The 22843-nt window shown below is 42.2% G+C and overlaps 1 protein-coding gene across 1 annotated transcript in view; it reads right to left on the bottom strand.

The window, feature by feature from the left end:
- Window positions 1-1623: 1623 nt before the first annotated feature.
- Window positions 1624-22843, bottom strand: part of VDAC2 (voltage dependent anion channel 2) — a 33021-nt gene continuing 11801 nt past the window's right edge. Inside the window, exons 3-9 of the mRNA XM_082267555.1 lie at window positions 17342-17391; window positions 9840-9992; window positions 9105-9157; window positions 8786-9013; window positions 7142-7292; window positions 5633-5690; window positions 1624-2239 (exon numbers count right to left, since the gene is read on the bottom strand). Coding sequence (XP_082123681.1) covers window positions 2148-2239; window positions 5633-5690; window positions 7142-7292; window positions 8786-9013; window positions 9105-9157; window positions 9840-9992; window positions 17342-17391 — 785 coding nt within the window. The 3' untranslated portion in view covers window positions 1624-2147. The remainder of the gene's footprint in view (window positions 2240-5632; window positions 5691-7141; window positions 7293-8785; window positions 9014-9104; window positions 9158-9839; window positions 9993-17341; window positions 17392-22843) is intronic.

Raw genomic sequence — 22843 nt, 5'->3', positions numbered from 1 at the left:
ATAATAAAAAAACAGAATGGTGTAGCGCTAAATTATGAATGACAAACACTTACACTGAATCAAAGTATGATAACATATACAGTCCAAAAAATGAACACTGAAGTCCACAAAGGAAGGTATTGGCTGAAACAGATTCCCAGGAAAGGAAAAGCTCCAAACAAATGAAGAAAGGTGAAGATCAGGTGTGCCCAGGAGTAGAAATGAATCCAACAGACAATATAGTAAGAGATGGCTCCTTACCAAATAGCTCTTGCCACTAGATTATAGGTGGCTGAACGCTCATATGAAAGAGATCCTCCAATGTAGTGGAATGGCCAGGCAGGAGCATAGGTCACTCTCTCCAGGGACAATCAATCATAGGTCACAGGGATATCCAGTGTATAACCATGGAAATAAAAAAGGGGAAACACTCCCATAGTGCATTACCAATGTATAACTTTAATAAATAAAAAGGGATGCACTCACATGTAAAAACTTTGTATGTCAGCGGAACAAACAATGACATGCAGCCGCATCTCTTACTATATTGTCTGGTGGATTCATTTCTACTCCTGGGCACACCCGATCTTCACCTTTCTTCATTTGTTTGGAGCTTTTCCTTTCCTGGGAATCTGTTTCAGCCAATACCTTCCTTTGTGGACTTCAGTGTTCATTTTTTGGACTGTATATGTTATCATACTTTGATTCAGTACAAGTGTTTGTCATTCATTGGCTCTTTACCTAGATCAGGGATGGGCTCTGTCTGAGGGACGAGCCTCGTCCGCGATCGCCACGCTGCGTGCCCCCGGGGGGCGTGCATTGAAGAGAAAACGAGCGGCTCGCGCTGGAGCCGCTCATGCGATCGGCTGTGATTGACACAGATCACGTGGTAAATAGCCAATTTCATTGGCTGTTTACCTTGATCGGGATTGGGCTCAGTCCGAGGGACGAGCCTCACCCCCGATCGCCGCGTGGCACGCCCCTGGGGGTGCACAGTAGCGGCGAGAGCGGGCGGACATCATATGACGGCCGCCCGGATCGGTAAAGACTTCCTGCCGGCGTCATTTTACAATGGCGTGGTATGGAAGTGGTTAGAAAAAAAAAAAAAAAAACACAACCCCAAAGGGCGTCAAACCCTGGTGATCTTTGATCTCCATGTTGTTCAGGTAGATCTCCATATCTCAAAGGTTACGTACCCCTGATCTAGACAGAAATGTGAAGTTGGTGCAAAACAGACACAGATTAGACCACCTTTTTTCCTTGGATATGTACGTGCTGTTAAAAGCCTAGTAAAATATTTGTTTAGCATGCAACAACTGAACATGTAGATAGTGTTCGCTGCATATTTACCCTTACATTTACACACTGTGCTCCCTCCTTTGTCCAGCCCATCAATACTGCTATTATTTCAGAGCGTGTCTCTGGCCTGACAACTCCATAATTGTTTCATTCAGCACAATATATTCTTTCGTTATTTACTTTTTCATAGCAGTTTTACAGCAAAAAATACCAATTGCATTGTCTGAATTAGAGAGCCACCCATAGGGAGAAACTGCAAATGTCATGATGAGTACATTATTTACTTCTAGGCAGCCTTTAAAATAACTCCAACTATGTATTTGAAAGAAAAAACACCAGAACAACTTGCACATGTAAGTTTTGTTTTTATTCATGATTCTTACAGTATGGGATATCAAAAATCCTCACAAAATAAAGGTGATTTACTGAAAACTGCTGTCCCTCTGGGTGATCTTTTCTACGGCTCCGATACTGCTGAGAACTTTGCTTTATCAAATGTTAAAAAGGAACATAAAAACAAACATGCATACACATGTGCATTTTGTGTTTCCCTTAAATCAGAGGTCTAGGTCACCATGATGGGAAGCACTACAAAAATAGTTAAATACACATTTAAATAACGTGTAAGGGGAGTGCTTCTCTGTAGGATCCCATAGAGAAGGGTTACCAGGCAAATTAAACTAGGCTCATCCAGATATCAACAGCTACCTTGAAATAGCTCCTGTCCTATGTCAGAAATGGATTGGGGACAAACAGAGGGGAGGCAAAATATAAGCATTGCTGGTTATGGTACTGAAAACAAGGATGTAGGTAAGGCCGATTTCCTGGATATCCCTTGGCGCTGCTTGCAGGCAGTAGAAAGAAGGTGCCTAAGCCTCTAGATCCAGACCCAAGCCAAGTTTGTGGCCACCAGCATTGATGTTCTTTCCATCTACCAGCGCGGAGAGCGTCAATTTCACCCCTATTTAAACAAATGAGAAAACCGTCAGCAACTGATCAAAGAACATAGGACTAAGGAGCAAAAGCTGGTATGTTTGGACAACATCTCTCTCTGCTTATCCCTTTTCTTCAGATTTCATATAAGTGTTCCAAATGATTACAGGATAATCCATATAATGCAGATTATATAGAGTATATTATTGTTTGGCATCAAATGTGTATTTACTTGTTTTTGTCTGCAAGTGTGCACCTAGTAATGCCACACAGTCCTAGGACACATCAGTTATATGCAAGACCGGCCATAGAGGGAGCAAATTTTTTTTTGCCAATCAGCAATCCCATCAGTGTTGACAGGGGAATCCCTCCCGAGGAGCAATTGTGTTCTCCTGGTGGGGCGGGGACTGTCCCCGCCCAGAGAAGACAGCGAATATTGCTACATTGCTTACAATAAATCGCATGTAAAATCCGATAGGCTGGTTGTACCCAAGCCGATTGATTAACTTGGGTACATTCAGCCTGCCCATACATGGTTCAAATCTTGGCCGGTTCAGCAGAAACCGGCCAAGATGTCAGTCTATGGTTGTCTTAACACATTCATTGAATCTGTCCTTCTAGCTGACCAGTGGGGGGGATGTAGAAGGGATGACGTACCACAGTTCTTCATAGTAAAATATAACCAAGTCTGAGGCATTCTTAGCTCAAATCATTTGAATAAAGAATTACATTTACTAATAAGGCTATACCATAATGTTTTCATCCATTTATGCTAGGGATGCACCGAAATTTTCGGCCGAAAATGGGCCTATCCCATTTCGTCCGAAAATGGGTTAAAAATGCCGAAATTAATGGCCGCAGCGCAGGTTTGAAAAGTCCCTGATTCTCCCGTCTGCAGGATAGGAGAATCAGTCTGTTCAATTAGGGGCCGGTGGCTGCAGCTGAGCGTCTGACACCTTGTCTCTCACACAGCCCAGCAGCGAGCAGTACTCACCCCTCCCAGACACGGACAGGAGAGGAGAAAGGCATACAGCTCATCCTCCTCCCCCTCCCACCCCAGTTTTTCTGTGTCTGCCCGGGGCCGGAAATATGAAGAACAGCAAGCAGCTACACATTCCAAGCCTCATGAATGATACCTGAGCCATCCTTTTTTTCTCTAGCAAAGCTTCCACATGACAACCAGTGAAACTAATGCCCCGTACACACGTGCAGATTATCTGCAGACTTTTGTCTGCAGATTTACCTTTTCTATGTAGTGCAAGGGCCTGCCGGATTGCATACAAATTGAAAGTGTTTAGGTTTGACCTCATATTATATGGTTTTGGTAAGTCTGCAGACAAAAGTCTGCAGATAATCTGCACGTGTGTATGGGGCATAAGTTGTTAAAACTCTTGGGCTATCTTGACCAGTATCGATGCCAAAAGCTCAGACATGAAAGTGGGGGGTGTCATGGCGCTCTTCTAATATCCCAAGGTGATACAAGGAATGTGGGTGGATGGGAGGGGGGGGGGTTATGGGGCTGCGTGGGGGGTAACAAAGTTTGGTACTGTAGGGAAGCTATAGTCCGCGGCAGCCGGCTGAAGCGTGGAGAAGCCCTGAGAGATGCAAGAAAGGAGAGATCGGCGCCAGCTTAGTATAGTACAAGTTTATTTAACACTGTTAAAATTGGTGACTCACTGTCCGAGGTTGGGTGAGACCGGTACACAAAGACTGTTAGGGTCATCCATCTTCCTCTTCCAGGATAGTGGTCATAGGAGAAGGTGGTGGTGAGGTTCCAGAGGTATAGCCGAGCCGCTGTGGGGCTGCTAGTTGTCACTGGCCGCTGCGGAGCATGCACAACAGGGCTCCGGCTGCCGACTTCTGATCCCTGATGACATCACTTCCTGGCAGGAGAAAAATAGGGGTTGCACGCGTTCAGAGCATCCGTGCTCCTCCTGTTGTGCATGCTCCGCAGCGGCCAGTGACAACTAGCAGCCCCACAGCGGCTCGGCTATACCTCTGGAACCTCACCACCTTCTCCTATGACCACTATCCTGGAAGAGGAAGATGGATGACCCTAACAGTCTTTGTGTACCGGTCTCACCCAACCTCGGACAGTGAGTCACCAATTTTAACAGTGTTAAATAAACTTGTACTATACTAAGCTGGCGCCGCTCTCTCCTTTCTTGTTCCTCGATGCCAAAAGCTCCCTGTCTTTGAACTTAAAAGAAGCAGTGCAGAAATGGCAGTAACAAACACCAAATTATTCTAAACACAGTTCAATTACTTTGCTGTTTGTAATTAAGTTTATTCTAATGTTTGAAATAATGTCAGTTTTTAAAGACATGTACTTTATTTGAAGGTTAATTACCCTGAAGCAGCAAATGTACTTTTTTACTTTGTATGTATACATAATGTTTCATTTAAGTTTATGCAATTCTGTGTTCTATAGGAACATAAAAAATCTTCTTACATAAAAAAAAAAAAAAAATTAACCCCTTTGTACTGCATTAGTGCAACCAGTATCAATTAACACTGATACTGGTTGCACTAATGCAGCACAAAGGGGTTAATTAACTGCCACTGGTCGGTCACTAATGCATCAGTGACCAGCAGTGGCAATACATTAACCCCCTCATGCTGCATAATACAAATACCATTGGTAATTAAATTAACCTCTTGCCAACCCGTCACAGTACATATACTGTGACAGGGTGGCAGCGACAGGTGTATGTCGTGACTGTTTTGTGTATGCCCCTGTTCTATCCATTTTAAAATTATTTGGGGGAAAAAGTCATTTTCGGTTTTCGGCCAAGGGCATCCTGCATTTTCGGTTTTGGCCCAGAATTTTCATTTCGGTGCATCCCTAATTTATGCCCTATCAGGAAACATTACAGTATAGAGAATTCATAACTCTCTATAGAAACAGTCTGTTGGAGATACATTGGTTTGCTTTACTAACACACTGGGATCGATTTACTAAAACTGGAGAGTGCAAAATCTGGTGCAGCTGTGCATGGCAGCCAATCAGCTTCTAACTTCAGCTTGTTCAATTAAGCCTGGACGATAAAACCTGGAAGCGGATTGGCTTCTATACAGAGCTGCATCAGATTTTGCACTCTCCAGTTTTAGTAACTTAACCTCAGCATCGCCACAAAGTTATATTGACACTTTCAGAGCTCACATGGTTTCCATTATAAAAACCTTGTGACTAATATGGGGACAAAGAAAGCCAGCCAAGAGTGAATTAGGGTTTCCTAACAGTTCAAATTTGTTATTAAGCATTATTTCATATCCTGTATATTTTGATTTGTTTCAAAAGAAAAAGAAAAGGCACGTCACTGGTTTTAAAATGTGATCATTAAATACTAAACGATGACTGCAGAGACAAGGAAAGTATTTGGCAAATCCTTTATTTTTTACTTGTGATTAAAGTACGTACCTGGCCTGAGGGTCTGGGTGTAGCCTACACCAATAAGACTGGCATTGTTCACCTTTGCCTAAATACAAAAAACAAAGTCTGTTGTCAGAATAGTTTTTACTGTAAAATGCACCAGTCGGAATACAAGCACTCTAGATCAACCAGAGGACTACCACACAGACACCTAGCTTTGCAGGTACCTGTAAATGTTTTTATACAACCCAGTGAACCAAATTCCCAAAATGAACAAATATCTTAATTTTAAAACTTCCTATGGTCAGCAAGGCAACTCCACATTTTGATGGGCGCATAGAAAGGTTTAGGGAGCCTCAAATCAGCAGACAGCAGGGGGGGGGGGGGGGGGGGGGGGGAGAGCACAAAAAAAAAAAAAAAAAAAAAAAAAAAAAAGAAAAAAAACAGGTCAAACCCATTACTGCCTCCAAATTTATCACCTCAGGTGGATATATATCAATCGGATGGTTATAATAAAATCAATACAATTGTCAGTAAGCACAATCTTAAAAAAAAAAAATTGATATGCAATAAATATTTTTCTAGACTTCAGTTTTAAAAAAGACATTTAAACAGTAAAGTATTTACTACATCCATTCAGCATTCTACAGAAGTGATGCCCCCCCAAAATAATTCTCTAGCGTTTGCGGAAATATAGGTGTCCAATATATGTATGGTTAGATTTTTTTAATTTAGTGCTATTATTTTTTTTTTTGGTGTATTAAAGCGGCATTTACAAAATATAATATATATATATATATATATATATATATATATATATATATATATATATATATATATATATATATATATATATATATATATATATATCTCAGATCATCAATGCTCAAAGCAGTATTAATCCAAAACCAGAAATGTAATATGTTGCAGCTTACCAATCATTCGATATCGTGGCTGAATTTGTTTTCTTCCCTCCCACCTTTGTTTTCACCTGGTGAGCTGGCCAGTAGCACATCTCTCATATTAGAATGCCCCCACTTTGGATGAAGGAGCACATGGGGCATCATCCATGGAACAACAAATTGAAGCCAAAACTACAGCTAACCCTCTGTAAACAGTAACTTTTTTTTTTTATTTTGGGGCTAAAGGTTTAAAATAAATGCAAATCATTTAAAGCATCCCGTCAGTAGTAAATGGTTTGTCTCAACCCTGTAATTGCTACATTTGCAGGAGAGCTTGTTGTGTTGAAAAACAGACTTACTGGCCAGATCACCAGATGAAAACAAAAGGAAAGAAAGCCTAAAGAAAAATGAATGCAGCATTCACATAGTGAATCTAAAATAATCAGGAGTTGTAACTCTTCAACCACTATCCACAACTAAAATAAAAACAAACAAGTTGTGGTGCCTCTGCGGCAAACTTTAGATGGACGCCGACATTGACAACAAAGGTCAGTTTAGCTACACCGCCCCAAAGCTAGCATGCAACCTGGGATTCCAAGACAGTTTCCACCCAAGGCTCATCAACATCAATGTCTTCTTCCCCTGTAATACTCACAGAGATGGATGCATTAGAATCCAGCTGATATTTGGTACCAACGCCAAAGCGGGTGCTATTGTTGCCAGCTGTCCAGGCCAGGTTAACTGCTGTCTCCAGTTTGTCGCTTACTTTCTGGTAGATAGAACCAGCAAATTCTGATCCATCATTGCTAAAAAGGCAAACAAAAAATTATCAATAATATAGAAAAAGGAAAAAAAAAAAAAAAAAGTATGATTTGATCTGCTGATTTAGTTTCACCTTTCTACTAATGACTACTAGGCTAAATCAAAGCCATCTCAACACCCCCAATAATTAAGACCTTTTACAGCCACTGAAGTACCATAGCTGGACAGGGGTGGATTTAAATTAAAGGGCTAATTAAATTTTTTAACACCATTATGACAGGTGATTAAAAAAAAAAAAAAAAAAAAAAAAAAACATGCTGCTGCTACTAAATATCTTAGGCCTGGTTCACACCTATGCGTTTTTTGGTGCCTTTAGCAGAAAAGCACTACATTTCGTTTAACATGGTTTCCTATGGGACACATTCATATCTATGCTTTAATGAGCCACTACGTTTTTGGAAAGGGTCAAAGACTTTCAAAACGTGCTTTTTTGGTTCAATAGACTTCAATGGAGAAGCTGGAGAAAAGCACGTAGTGCGTTTTTGTGCAATTTGCGTTTAATCTGCCCAACAAAAGCATACAAAATAGCACGTGCAAAAAAGCACAGTAAAAAGCACAGCAGAAATGGATCAAAGTCAAACTGCATAGGTGTGAACCTATGCTGACCATACAAGTATCGATTTTCAGGCAAAATTATTCATATGAAAAATCTTTGTACATTTGCTGAAGAATATCATTTGAAAATTTCACTTGCTTTTAACATTTAGTTTTAAAATGAATGTAATTTCTGAACGAAAACCACATTCACGGTCTGAAAATTCCTTTGACCAAGAAGTTTTGTATTCAAATTTTTCCATCACTGTGGTCGAAAACGAACGTCGATTTGACCCCACTAACGATTAGAAAAATCGAACTTTCTTAAAATGAAAATTTTTTGAATGAAGACCTTCTTTTTGTATGGCCAGCATAAGTGACAGAGCAGGCACAGGTGGCTTTTATCAAGCCACCTGCCTATGACAAGGGAGTCGGTCATACAGATTACAGTTTTGTCTGAAAATCTGAAAGTCTCATTTTTTTTTTTCCTTTAAATAAAAAAATTTGATCGGGGTCTGATGATATTTACCAGATTTAACCTATAATACTATAGACAGTATATCTCTTCTGTCTGTTATTGTCAGAGTGGATTGGAGATTTTGCTCCCTAACCATATAGTTGGTTATTTATATTAAAAATTAATTTCCTTTTGTTTTTAAAAAAAGGTTACATATTAACTAAATTATACACCGCGCGGTTATTATCCGATTAATCGAAACAATAAAAAAAAAAAAAAAATCGGGCAACTAATTGATTATGAAAATAATAGTTAGTTGCAGCCCTATAAAAGCTATAAACCTTCTTTAAACCCTGTGTTCTGTGATGTGCAATCCACAGTTTTCTAGCAGAGCTATACAGAAAAGTATTCTGAGGAACACGGCAAAAAGAAAAAAAAAAAAAAAAAGTTATTCATAAATTATATAAACATATAGTATATACTCACACATTAGTATGGAGCTGGAAGTCTCCAGTCTTGTAACCAACTGCAAAGTTGTTCTTGGTCAGCTTGGATTTGGCACTGTCAAAGGTCATCTGATAACCGGCTAGCCAACCTTCATAACCTACCACTGCTGAGCCATGAATGGCAGGACCAGCAAAATCAAAGTCCACATCACAACCCAGGTTTACAAACTCGCGTTTGTAAGCAGCCTTAACCTTCCCACTCTTCTTCCTAAGAGAAGAACGCAAACATTGTAATTGGTGGGCTTTGGATTCTATGTACTTCACACTATAGTAACAAGGGGCTCAGGACAGTTACTCACCCTGTGTTTGGTGAAAAGGTTGTGTCAAATGTAAGCTTAAGGCCTTTCGCAATCTAAAAGGGAGAAGATAAACAGGTTATACCACCTTCAAAGACATCCCTAAATCAGCTAAAGTTTTCATTAATACAAACTGCAATTCAACATCTAAAATATACCCCAAGAAATGCAGTGACTGAAACACAGTATATCTGTGTAAGGGTAAATGTCTAGATTATGCAAGATACTAAATGGAACCAAAAAGCCAAAATTACTTTTTGAAAGTATTGGACTATCCCAGATACAAAAAATAAGAGATTTATTCCTCATTTTAGTATAGTAGATGGGGGCCATGCAAATTATTCCTGTATGCCCCTGAGCCAATTACGGATCCAAACTGCTGGTATATTAGTACAGCTATAAACGGAGCTATTACAACTGCATCAAGCTATTTGGAATAGAAAGCTTTGTCTCAATTATTAAAAAATTAAAAAAAAACATACATATTCATACACACACACACATTTTATAAAATATGGAATATCAAGCATGTAGGAAACTTTTTCGCCATGTTCTGAGTAGCATATGCAAAAATTACACTTTAAAGTGCACCTGTACAAAGGTAACAAGGACTCCTAAGCCAAAGTGGGGAGGGCTCAGTGGCGATTCCCTCCATCACAGGAGATTACACATTTCTGCTACTCAGACCAGAATTGGTCTTTTAGGCCATAACACGTGTAATATAAAATGTATAAATACCTGGTCTTCAATGGTAATTTCAGTTCCCAAGGTGTTGTCTGTGTTCCATTTCTCTGTGAAAGTCAGGCCGTATTCTCCCCATTTGTATTTGGTCTCTAAGCTGCCGTTTACTTTACCAGAATCTGTGTTTGATGAGCCTGATGTAGTGAATTCCTGCCAGAAAATTAGACAAGGTTAGTGGGAAGCATACTTTGATCACACACAGATTATCATTTTTATTCTAGAATCCTTGCACACATTTACCAAGAAACCTATGTGGTTCCAAAAGGCCAGTAGGACACTGGTTGGGGGGGGGGGTGATACTACCAAGGTCAGACCATGCGCTCCTCATGTTCTCTCAAACCAATAGTTTGACTTACTGCAAGGTCACCAACATTTGTGGTGCTGGAAGAGCAACCCATAGGTTGTTTACAAGGATAACACGGTCAGCAACAGTATACATTTCAAGTGGTGGTCAAGTCCCCTAGCATAATTTGTACCTACAGGTAAGCTTACAATCAAGCTTAACTGTTGGTACAATGAATATTGTCTAAATGTGCACCATTTAGGAAATATTCACACCGGCAATAACCAATGACGTCACCCGCGCTTGCGCAGTGACGCTCTGCATTCAGGGTTCACAGTATGCTGTTTACATAGTTGGTAAGGCTATAAAAAAAAAAAAACAAAATTAAAAAAATAAATAAAGACATCCAGTTCAACATGGATGTGTGTGTCAATCGTATACCTGTATGTTGTGATGGTTAAGGTGCCCAAACAGCTTTTTTAACCACTTGCCGACTGCCTAACGCAGATCTACGTCGGCAGTCAGCCCCTCACAGGAAAAATCGACGTAGGTCTACGTCGCTAGCCTGTGAGGGTCTAGGGAGCGAGCGCGCGGTCACGCACCCCCCCCCCCCCCCCGCGCGCGCGCGTGTGAACGGCAGACCCGATGTCCGCCGGTCACTCGGCGATCGGCGGGGGAGAGGGAGAAAGTCAGGCGGCTTGTGTAAACAAGCTGCCTGTCATTCTCCCCTGTGTATGAAGGATGATCATACGGTTCTACTATGTAGAACCCTCGATCACTCTTCATACATCTGAAGCCACAGCCAATCACAGTAGAAAGCACGCCCCTAGGGACACACAGCCCCTCCCTCTCAAATAAAGTTAACCCCTTCACTACCAGTGTATTTTTACAGTAACAGTGCATATGTATAGCACTGATTACTGTAGAAATGTCACTGGTAACCCCAAAAGTGTCAAAAATGTCAGTCAAGGGGCCGCAATGTCGCAAAAAAAAAAAAAAAAAAAAAGAAGAATCGCAGATCGCCGCCATTACGCGTTAAAAAAAAAAAAAAAAACAACAAAAATGACAAAAATCTTTCCCTTTGTTAGTAAACGCGATAAACCAATCAAAATACGCTTTTTGCGATTTTTTTTACCAAACATATGTAGCATAAAACAAATATGCCGAAAATGTTAAAAAAAATTTAGATTTTTACATTTTTTGGGGGGGAATTTCATATAAAAAAAATGTGAAAAATATTGCTATTTTTGCAAAATTGACGCTCTTTTTTTGTTTATAGCGCGTGATCAAAAAATCGCACAGGTGATCAAATACCGCCAAAAGAAAGCTCTGTTTGTGGGAAAAAAAGGACACCAAATTCGTTTAGGTACAGCGTCGCACGACCGCGCAATTGTCCGTTAAATTAACGCAGTGCCGAATCGCAAAATACCCCCTGGTCAGGAAGGGGGTAAAATCTTCCGGGGCTTAAGTGGTTAAACTATCAACGCTCCCTGCTGATATCACTGCTTGTGGAAGAGAATTCCACATCCTTACTGCTCTGACAGTAAAGAACCCTCTATGCAGATTAAGTTTAAACTGCTTCTCTTCCAATTTCAATCAGTAAACGGGCACGTGTCTTATTGAACTTCCTCCCACTAAAAAGATTTTTCCCTATGCTAAAGTCTACAGTATTTGCATATGGCTATCATATCTTCTCTTAAGCCTCTTCTCCAGAGAGAAGATTCTCAATTATTTTAGTCTCTCTCATTAGCAGAGGTCCTCTAGTCCCTTTATTAGCCTTCTTTCCCTTCTCCGAGGTATTTCCAGTTCCAGCACATCCTTCTTGAGTCCTGATGCCCAGAACTGGACAACATACTCAAGCTGTGGCTGGACCAGAGTTTTGTAAAGTGGCAGAATTATCTTTTTATCTCTGGAGTAAATCCTATTTTTAAATGCTTGCGAATATTCTGCTGGCTTTGCATGTCATTGCTGAGCCTGTCATATACTAGGACCCCAGGTCCCTTTCCATCCTGGGTTCGCCCCCTAGCATGTAACTCACATTTGTATTTATAGCACCCAAATACATTACTTTACATTTTTCAACATTAAACCTCATTTGCCATGTAGTTGCCCAACCCATTATTTTATTTAGGCCTTCTTGTAAGGTTTCCACATCCCGCACAGAAGTTATTGCTCTGCTTAACTTTGTATTATCAGGAAACACGGACATTGAGCCATTTATACCAACCTCAATATCATTTATGAATAAATTAAACAGGATTGATCCCAGAACAGATCCTTAGGGGATCCCCCCACTTACCACACCATTCCAGGTACTTGCTATTTATCTATCACCATTCACCACCCTTAGGACAATACCCTGTAGCCAGTTATCAACCCAGGTACATATCCTATGGTCCATGCCGACAGACCTTCGTTTGTGAAGTATACATTTGTAGGGAATTGTATCAAACGCCTTTGCAAAATCCAGATATATCAAATCCACAAACCCTTACATTATCTAGATGGCAGCTCCCTTCCTCGTAGAATGTTAACATATTGGTCTGGCAAGAAGGATCCTTCATGAATAATGCAGATTGCTACTAATGATACGGTTTTCATTAGCAAATTCTTGGATGTTGAATGCAGAGCGCTGTGCCATTCAAACGGCCAGGGACAGCGATCCCAGTAGGAAGACTCAGTGAAGATAGAAGCGCAGGGGGAGCCGTGACATTGCTGCACTGGAGGCCTCCGTGTGCAGGCAAGCATGTCAATGTGTTAGTATGCTGTGCATACAAGCACATTATGGGATAAACAGGTGGGGGACCCACTTTCTTTTTTGGTGGTTTACTAGTGCTTTAGAGCAGAACTATAAAAAAAAAAAAAAAAAAAAAATACTCACCTCCTTAGACCAGCGATGCAGCAGCCAGCCAGGGTCATCATCTCCGTAGCTATTTTCAGGTGCCATGTTTTTGGTCTCTTGATTGGCCACTGGCAGAATGACATCGTTTACGCATGGGAGTCCATCACTCCGCCACAGCTGGAGTCTGCCAGGGATGTACGCGGAGCTGTACATGCGCAGCTCAGTATGCATTCAATAGAAGAGTGAGAGCAGGCAGGTAAGTGTCTGTTATTGCAGAAGAGACAGTGCAATAAAGCGATGCCTGCTGCCTATTTTTTCTATTATTTACCTTTTCTATTTAGAATGAAGGTCGATCCGAACGGTCAGCCAGTTTAATGCAGCTTCTCAGACACTACCACTCCCCATCCAAACCTTTCCTCGAAGGTCGGCCATACACGGTTCGAAGCTTGCCTGGTTTAGCAGGCTCAATGTACCAAGTTGATCAAACATTCAACTTGGGTACAAACCAGTCTGCTGGATTCACTTATGATCACAAGTGACTGTTATAGCCGCTAGGGATAATCACTGTCTTCTTCTGGCGGGGATGGCTTCCGACAGAGAGAAGACAATAGCCTGGCAGGAGGGATTCCCACATTAACACTGTGTGTAGATGAGGGAAGCGAGCAAATTTCATTTTGAAGAAATTTAAAATTTAACTTATTTTAATGCACTGAAAAGCAAAGAAAAAGCAATTCAAACCATACAAAGTCTCAACAGGTTTGATGTCCAAAGTATTTGGTCACCTCCATGGCAATGCAATTTATATAAAAAAGTTGTGTTTATGTATTCCTTTCGTGGCACCTGGCTCGTCTTTTTTTCCCCCAGGCAGTGAAATAGGTTACATTTTAAAGAACGTCCTCTAGATGGCTTCCACAATGTCATCTGAGATACAGGATTATATAGCATGCCTTGGTTTTGGACGGTATCCATAAGCACTACAGCTGTATTATACTTTGCTCAAACGATTAGAAGGCAATGTTACAGCACTGTCAATAGCTATGAATTTTACTTACATAGTTGGCAAGGTTGAATAAAGACACCAATTCACATATCTCTGTAGATTATGTTTGCCAAGTGCCCATCTAAGTTTTTTTTAAACTAATCGACACTCCACGCTGACACTGCCAGCTGTGGAAGAGAGTTCCACCTCCCTCATGCTCTAACAGTAAAGAACCCCTTACACAGCTTAAGATTAACCCACTTCTCGTCCAATTTCACTGAGTGGGAGAGTAAGTTTAATGCTTGTAGTCGCTCCTCATACTGGAGGTCCTCCAGTCCCCTTATTAGCTTTGATGTCCTTCTCTGGACTCTCTCCCGCTCCAGCACATCCTTCATGAGGAATTGTGACCAGAAGTGGATGGCATACTCAAGATGTGACTGAACCAGTCTGGTAAAGTGGTAGAATTATATGTTTTGGCTCTGGAGTAAATATCCTTTTTAATGCATGTTAATAGTCTGCTGGCTTTGCTTACTGCAGCTTGGCATTGCATGCTATTGCTGAGTCTGTCATCTACAAGGACCCCCAGATCCTTTTCCATTTTTGATTCCCCCAGAGGTTCACCACCTAGCAAGTAAACTGCATGCACATTTTTATCCCCCAAGTACATTACTTTACATTTTTCAATATTACACCACACTTGCCATGTGGTTTCCCAACCCATTATTTTATTGAGGTCTTCTTGTAAAGTTTCTGTACACTGTTGTGAAGTTGCTGCCCTGCTTTCCTTTGTATCAGCAGCAAATACTGAGATTGAACTATACCAACCTCGATCGAACAAATTAAATAGTATTGGGCCCAGGACAGACCCCCGGGGTACTCCACTCACAATATGCCATTTATCACCACCCTCTGGGCAACTATATCAAATATCTTGACAAAATCCAGATACACCACATCCACAAGTCTTCCTCTATGTAAATGGCAGCTCACTTAGTCAGAAAATGTTACATTGGTCTGGTAAGAATGATCTTTCATAAATTCAGGCTCGTTACTACTAACTACTTTTTGGGACTGCAGCACCACAACTTGCAAGCAAAAGGTCCGCGGATGCCACAGAGCGATCGTTTACAGTGGTCATCTACTAATCTGTATTGCCACAAATTTAAACTTTCAAAGAGTCCCATTAATGAGAATCTCAGATTTAAATTTAATCTGGGCTATTCTCCCCATCACCTAGAAATCTGAATACTCTGGAGGGTGACTGGCCCAGAGCATTATTTACTTCACTTTGACAAAAGATCACGGGCATTATGTTTAGAACAAGTAAGAATAACTACTTTGGAATCAAGAAAAGTATATTAGAAGAGAAAGTCTACTATAATATATATCGCACTAAAACAAACTAGAAGCTGTATGATCATCTTAAAAAGAAAGAAAAAAAAATTGCCAAGTTGATTTTGTCCCGTAGTAACCTTTGCATATCCAACATCACTCCTGTAAACTACACTTTCTGTAGATTTTCATACCAGTTTCTCCTGAATGCAAAGGCGGCCATACATAGATCGAAATGTGGCCAGTTCAGCAGGGACCAAATGATCAACTTCAGTAGAACCAGTCAGTCAGGTTTATCCTGATCGATCAGTGCAGGGGACTATAGCTGGCAGCACTGATTGGTGTATTCTGAATGCAGGGCAGGATACAATTGAGTGAACGGGGGAAATCTAGTCTTTTTCATTCAAGCTGCTGGTTGAAAAAATAATGTATGGGTTATCTAATGCATCCAGTTTAACTTTTTATTATTAAGTTCTAGAGTTAGAATTTGTTTTCCAATCAGAAAGAGCATTCAGAGTCCTCCCATATTCCAAATCAAATCATCACGTAAACCCAACAGTGGAGGCATGGGTTATACTGAGTAGCTGATCTGAAATCTCAAGGGGGCAATACGTTTTTATGTGCTTTTATACTGCAGTGCGCCAGATTACAGTGCACTGTCCCAAGTGAGAGTATTTATTATTTAAGCAGAAAGCACAATGATTGCTTTATTTCTATGAGCCACATCTTCTACTGTGAGGTGGATGGCCGCAGCTGGATGGAGGATCCTGAGGAGAACAGACAGTGATAAAACCTGACGCCTGGGAAAAGTTTTACCTTTTTCACCCCCATATGGGTCCATTTTTAAGGTGAGGGCTTATGGTGATAGGTAAACTGTTTTGCCACAGTAAGTGTCAAGCCATGGATCATGATGTCCCAAATATATATTTTATGTTCCAGTACTGTTCACCACTATGTGGAGCTATTCCTGGGCTTTTTCTGAAGTGAGCCAACTAAGCAAAACTCAGCTATTTAAAAGTAAATCAAACAGGGAAAAAAGCTCAGGGACTACCAGCACTGAAAACATGTCAAAGTTCAAACAAGCCACCCATCACATGAAGAACCAGTTTGCAGACTCGTCACAAGAAAAGTCTATGTATAGTGTGCATTTTTCAAAATTTGTGTTTGGATTACAAGTGCATGAGCACTCATGAGCATGGGGTAAAGTTGTATATTTTGACAATGGTGTGCTCAGCTTTATGGAGCAATATTTATGTGATGCTTTCAAGGGTGGGAATTAATAGAGTGTCCCAAGACAAGCTTTGACCCATCTGGAACACATCCAATCAGCTTTTACGTTTCTTTTTCCAAGCTACATGGAAAAAAATAAAGGATAGAGGCTGTGGGCAATGACACTAGGTGAGACGAACTTGTCTTCAACATCTTTTATTAATATCTCTCTAGATGTCCACCAAGTTTAAAAGCACTAAAAAGCTGTATTTGAGTAGTGTGCCGCTAAAATTAGAAACTTGACTCTACGCCCTTCCTCTGTATTTACCTCTATGAGTAACAGAGGTTTCCATATATACATACATTTTGGCACTGGGATGCACGTTGGGTGAATTTTCTGCTAGCAATATCACAGATCAGCACATACTACTAGCACTGTGTAACCACCACTCAAGAGGAAAATAGAAACCACGCTCTGAGGATTGAGGTCCTTGTAGAAGCAGGCTATCCAACTGAAGGCTCAATGGCTGCCAAGACACTTGAAGTTTCCCCTTCCTGCCAGGAAATGATATCACTGGGATTTCCCCATGAAGAATGGAGGAGTATAATAGACTTTTGCACCCGTTACCAAGTCTTCTACTGAAATGTCCTGTGCTGTGACCTGGAACTGATGAAATGTACTCCTTGTCGCATCATCTATGTTCTCCCCTGACAATTACAGCTGATGGACAGACCAAGAGAAGCTATAGAAACAATACACGATCTAACACCCTAAATTTAAGGAATTAGAGGAACAAAACCCAGTTACGTCAACATTTTTAATATAGTAGTCAGGTACAAGGGTATAAACTTACCACACCACTTTCAGACTTGGTCTTGACATCAAGTTTCACCAGTCCAAAGCCTGTAGAAACACCATAAAAGAATGTGCTTTTATAAACTACTTTTAAAGCTTATACCAAATTTACAAACTGTTACATTGTGACAAAAAAAAATAAAGTAATGTGCAAGTACTATCTTACTGTATACTATATTTGGATAATAAATAGTGCTGGTTGCTGTTGCTGAGCATGCAGCTTCAAGCCTTAATTTCAAATGAATGGGACAGGCAGTGGAATGCAGCGTTTCATGGCCATGTGCCACTCACGTTCACCTCAAATGGCCCGTATTCATCTGATAGAAGTGATCAGTAGACTATTTTCAGGTTTCAACCTCTTTCTCTACCATTTCTTCATTTTCTGTGTTTTGTAGGCATTTAGAATGCCTATCAGATATAATCTGACCATTTACCAAACACCAGGAAAATGCTATACAATTTGGAAAGAGGTTTCCAACTACCAGAGAATACTTAGCCCTGTTCTCCACAATCACCTTGAATAAGGCTGTCCACGGAACTGTTCTCACTAGGAGCAAAGCACCAGGACCTATGATATGTAACCATGTAAAAGAAAAAGTAATTTAACCCAGGTCTGCATTAATTTCAAATACCCAGGTAAGAGGGAAATCAAAGAAAATTCCTCAAACCTGATTGGAGATCTGACGTGAACACAAGGTGTCGTTTTTGGGCAGGCTTACAGAAACAGGAGAGCACCAGGGAAAGGGTGGCCACACTAGTGAACAGACCATGTCAGGGTTCCATGGAATCCTAGGGTTCCTCCAGAGGTTGCTAGGGGTTACTTGCGCAATTTCTGTCTCTCAGTTCCCACTGACACCATTGATCTTTTCAGCTATCCGTAAGGCTAATTCTTCACGATGACCACATTTGTAAGGCGCATTCTTCCAACTGACCATCACACTAATGTTTTAGGAGTTGCAGATATAGGAATTCTTAGTAGGGGCTCCCTAGAGCCCAAAATATATTTCAAGGGTTCCTCTGTATTGAAAAGATTGAGAAAGGCTGGACTAGACTAAGATATGGCAAAAGAAAGCTGCATGAGTGAATGGCACTTTCTCCTGGCACTGCAGCGAGGCAGGAAATGCAAATCACAAATATTTGGGCAGGTAAACAATTCCCACACATTTCAACTACACATTTAGAATTCTGTATGCATATTGTACAACATAGCAAAATAAATACTCCATATAATCATCAGTTTTCCGTTTTGGCTGGAGCTAGGCACAGAATTTGAGAAAGTGAGCAAAAGAACTCTTGTAAAGCTGAACCCAGATATGCAAATGTCTACATTTATAGGCACCCTTCTACTTAGCTGAAACTTGGTGTGCTTTGTGTATTTCTTCCAGATCTGTGTAATAATGCTGCATAAAGCTTTTACTCTGTGCAGGAGCTTCCTGTAATAAAGACCGGTCACTGCTGCTCTCTCTTCCCTTGTGCCAGGTGGCTGGTCTTGTATCTGCCCCCTCCTGTCATTTTCTAAAGGCTGTCTGTGGGGGTGAGGCCTGCCTGGCCCTTACTACAGCTCTGCTCAGGCTATGTACAGCACAGTAATGTTGTTACTGCTTTTACAAAGTAATATCTGGGGTTGTGAAGGCATTTGGTGCACACAAAGTGGACTTAAATCCTTTGCGGCTATTGAATATTTTACATGAAAAATTTTTTGCACCCAGTGTTCAGCTTTAAAAACTAAGTTCACAAAAAAAAAAAAAAAAAATTGAAATTTTTTTACCTGCAAAAATAAATGGATTTTTGTAAAATCTTACCGTAAAATCCTTTTCTCTTAAGCTCATTGACAGACGTAGTCCTCGATTAATATCAACTCGGGTTATACTGCCCTCTACAGGAGTAGGACTAGACAGGAAAGAAAAACGTTCTGGCCACACCCTAGGGGCAGTCCCAGGAGGGTATATCCTCTCACTTCCTGCTACAGCAAATCAGTTATGTCACAAAGCAGTGTTTAGAGAATTTAACCCAACCCAACTCAAAAACAGGGGCGGGTACTACGTCTGTCAATGAGCTTAAGAGAAAAGGATTTTACGGTAAGATTTTACAAAAATCCATTTTTCTCTGTCGCTCATTGACAGACGTAGTCCTCGTTGATTAATATCAACTCGGGACGTCCCAAAGCAGTGCCACAAATGAAGGGTGGGATAACAGAAATCAAAATCCAGAAGGCCCAACCGGAGCCAACCAGAAGCATCAAGGACTCATCGAGCAAAAAGATGAGACCTAAGTGAAAAAACCCAACAAACCCTCGAGGTAGACCAACGGTCTCCTCAAATTGCGGCCTGCAAAACCTTGCGGCCAAATGAGGCATCCGACGATGCCATCACATCAACTTTATAAAATTTTGTAAAGGTATGAACCGACGATCAAGTAATCGCCTTGAAAACCTGGACCCCTGATAGCGGTAGGCCCAGGAAGTACTGAGCGCCCGAATAGAGTGCGCCTTAACAGGGAACGGAGGATTCCGACCCTTACATAGAATAAGCCTGTACCACCGTCTGTCTAATCCATTTGGAGATAGTCGCGGCAGACGCAGGCAACCCCTTTCTGGGGCCATCCGTGATCCCAAAAAGTGAATCCGTTTTACGGAACGATTCCGTAGTCTTCAGGTATACCCTGATTGCCCGAACTACATCCAAGGAATGCAACGCATATTCCTGAGGATGATTGGGCTTAGGACACAAGGAAGGTAGCACAATATCTTCATTCAGATGAAAATCTGAAACCACCTTAGGAAGAAAGGATGGCTTCGGATGAAGAACTACCTTATCCCTATGAACCACTAGGTATGGGGAATGGCATGCTAATGCAGCCAGTTCTAACACCCTGCGTGCAGAAGTGATAGCCACCAAGAAGGCCACCTTCTGGGATAATGTAAGCAAGGGAATCTCCCTGATATTTTAAAAGGGAGGTTTCTGCAGAACCGACAAAACCAAATTAAGATCCCAGGGCGGTAAGGGCGCGCGCACTGGCGGAGCTAAGTGCCGCACCCCCTGGATGAAATTCCGCACCAAGGAATGAGTAGCCAGCAGCTTCTGAAAGAAGATTGCTAACGCTGAAAACCTGACCCTTGATAGTGCTCAAGGATAGTTTCTGCTCAACCCCCTTTTGCAGAAAAGCCAAAATCCGGGTCACCAAATCGGTACGTGGGGGAAATCCCAACGATTCACACCACGCAATATAAGTCTTCCATGTGCAATAATAGAATTTGCTAGAAGTCGCTTTCCTTGCTTTAATTAGAGTAGGAATAACTGAAGCTGACAACCCCTTGTCCTTCAGAACCTGGGTCTCAATGGCCAGGCCGTTAAAACCAGAGACTGTAAAGCACGATGGAAGATCGGTCCTTGAGACCGCAGATCCTCCCTGAGAAGAAGTCTCCAAGGAGCGTCTGCGACTAGCCTGCCCAAGTCGGCGTACCCGGCTTGACGAGGCCAGCCCGGAATTACCAGGATAACTGGAGTTCCCTCCACCTCTATCCTGCGGAGAAATCTCAGCAGTAACTAGAGAAGGGGGGGGGGGGAAGACATACAGTAGCTGATACTTCCCCTACGGGGCGCTCAGCACGTCTGCTGCGTCCGCTAGAGGATCGCGGGCGCGAGCCCTGTTGAGCCAACCTGCCAACAGAAACACTCTTGCCAAGGATGTATCCAAAATTAGGCCCAGATAGTTCAGTCTCCTGGTGGGAACCAGGGATGATCTTTGGGAAAAGCAAAGAAAACGCTGATGTCCTGCAAAGATGGGGATATGAAGATAGGCATCCTAAATGTCTATGGACGCCAGGAAATCACCCTGATGCAGGGAGGCCACCACTGTATGGATGGACTCCATCTCTTCCAAGACCAGAATTGGACGCACCTAGCCCTTTTTCCTGGGCATTGTGAACAGGTTCGAACTTCGACTAGAACTCTTCAAAGGAATGGGAACTACCACTGCTTGTTGCATCAAGCTGTTCCCCGCAAAGCTTTTTAAGCGACCCGGGGATGTCGAATATTGGAAGGGAAGAATCGCACCGGTGGAAGTGATCGAAACTCGATCTTGTATCCCGACCATATGACCTTGCGAACCCCTTTATCCGGGATTCTGGAAAGCCCTGGATCCGAAAACCGGTGAAGACGTCACCCCACCCTAGAGATGGGTGGGGCCCATTCTGTCAATCCAACGAGATAACAGTGGCTTTATTTAGTCTGGAAATCGTCGAGTCCACTATTGGTGGTACCGTCCATCTTTGTAATGAGGGATTCCTCAAAATGATAGCGCCTAGCAATGCGTTTGGAAATAGCAGGGGCTCGTTTACGGAAGACCCCATTTGGGCAAGGGAAACCCTTCACCATTTTGGTAGGTTTGCTAGTACCAAAAAAGGAATATGAGTCTCAGCTACCTCTGCCGGTGTAACCTCAAGATTCAAGGTTTCCCGGCAATGACCAGCTCAGAATCCGTATCTGAAGTATCAGATGACATAGGGGTAGGCGGGGGTCGCTTTTCTTGACCCCCGTCCCTGACAGGCTACCTCCACCCGGGATACCAAAGACTCCAAAACTGCTGATAATGCATCACCACAAGTGGGGTACTGGAGGGTCCTGCGGCCACCCCGAGGGGATCAGGTGGGGATACATGAGTGGCAGGGTTCATGTAACAAGACACTTGCCAGCAAACAAAAAAATTAATTGCAAGAAAAAAAACTTTTTTTTTTTTTTTAAACTTCATCCCCCAGCGCAGTAGCGCCCCTCAGTCTACCTGCTTGGAAGAGACAGAGAGACACAGAGAGACACAGAGAGACACAGAGAGACACAGAGAGACACAGAGAGACACAGAGAGACACAGAGAGACACAGAGAGACACAGAGAGACACAGAGAGACACAGAGAGACACAGAGAGACACAGAGAGACACAGAGAGACACAGAGAGACACAGAGAGACACAGAGAGAGACCCCATGGCTCACCTGATGCACAGAAGTTTCTTATCAACCTGCTTCCAGCACTGTCTGTTACAGACAGGAAGTCTTTGGCTTGCTTTGCCTGGGCCAAGGAGGCGGCTCCGCCCCTTTACACGCCTTCCGGCGCCTCCCAATTACTCCACGAGGTGTTTGGTCACCTCAAACATGGCCGCCCCCATGCTGGAGACACGAGGCTACGCCAATATGGCGGCCTCGTGCGATCTGCAGGAAAATGGCGGCGGCATGTGTAGGATAGCGGCGGCTTGCAAGCGGCCTGCGGGATGTGTGCATTCGGCCTGTGCGGCCTGCGGAAGTGCCTCAGCCTGCGGGAGGCTGTGTGGCCTGTGGAAGTGACCGGCTTTCTGGAGGGATGGAGATCTGTGGCTGCAGTAACTCAGGCATAGGCCTGTGTACACACTAGACAGGTAGGATACCTCTATACCTCAATAATAATGCCTTTTAGTAGTCTGCCACTGACTTCAGTCACCCTTACAGTCATATAGTGACTTTAGATAGTCAG

The sequence above is a fragment of the Pelophylax lessonae genome (genome assembly GCF_965119305.1).
Source record: "Pelophylax lessonae genome assembly, chromosome: 9".
Classification (NCBI taxonomy): Eukaryota; Metazoa; Chordata; class Amphibia; order Anura; family Ranidae; genus Pelophylax; species Pelophylax lessonae.
Note: the sequence above shows the minus strand (reverse complement) of the source record. Positions and strands in the feature narration are given on the sequence as shown.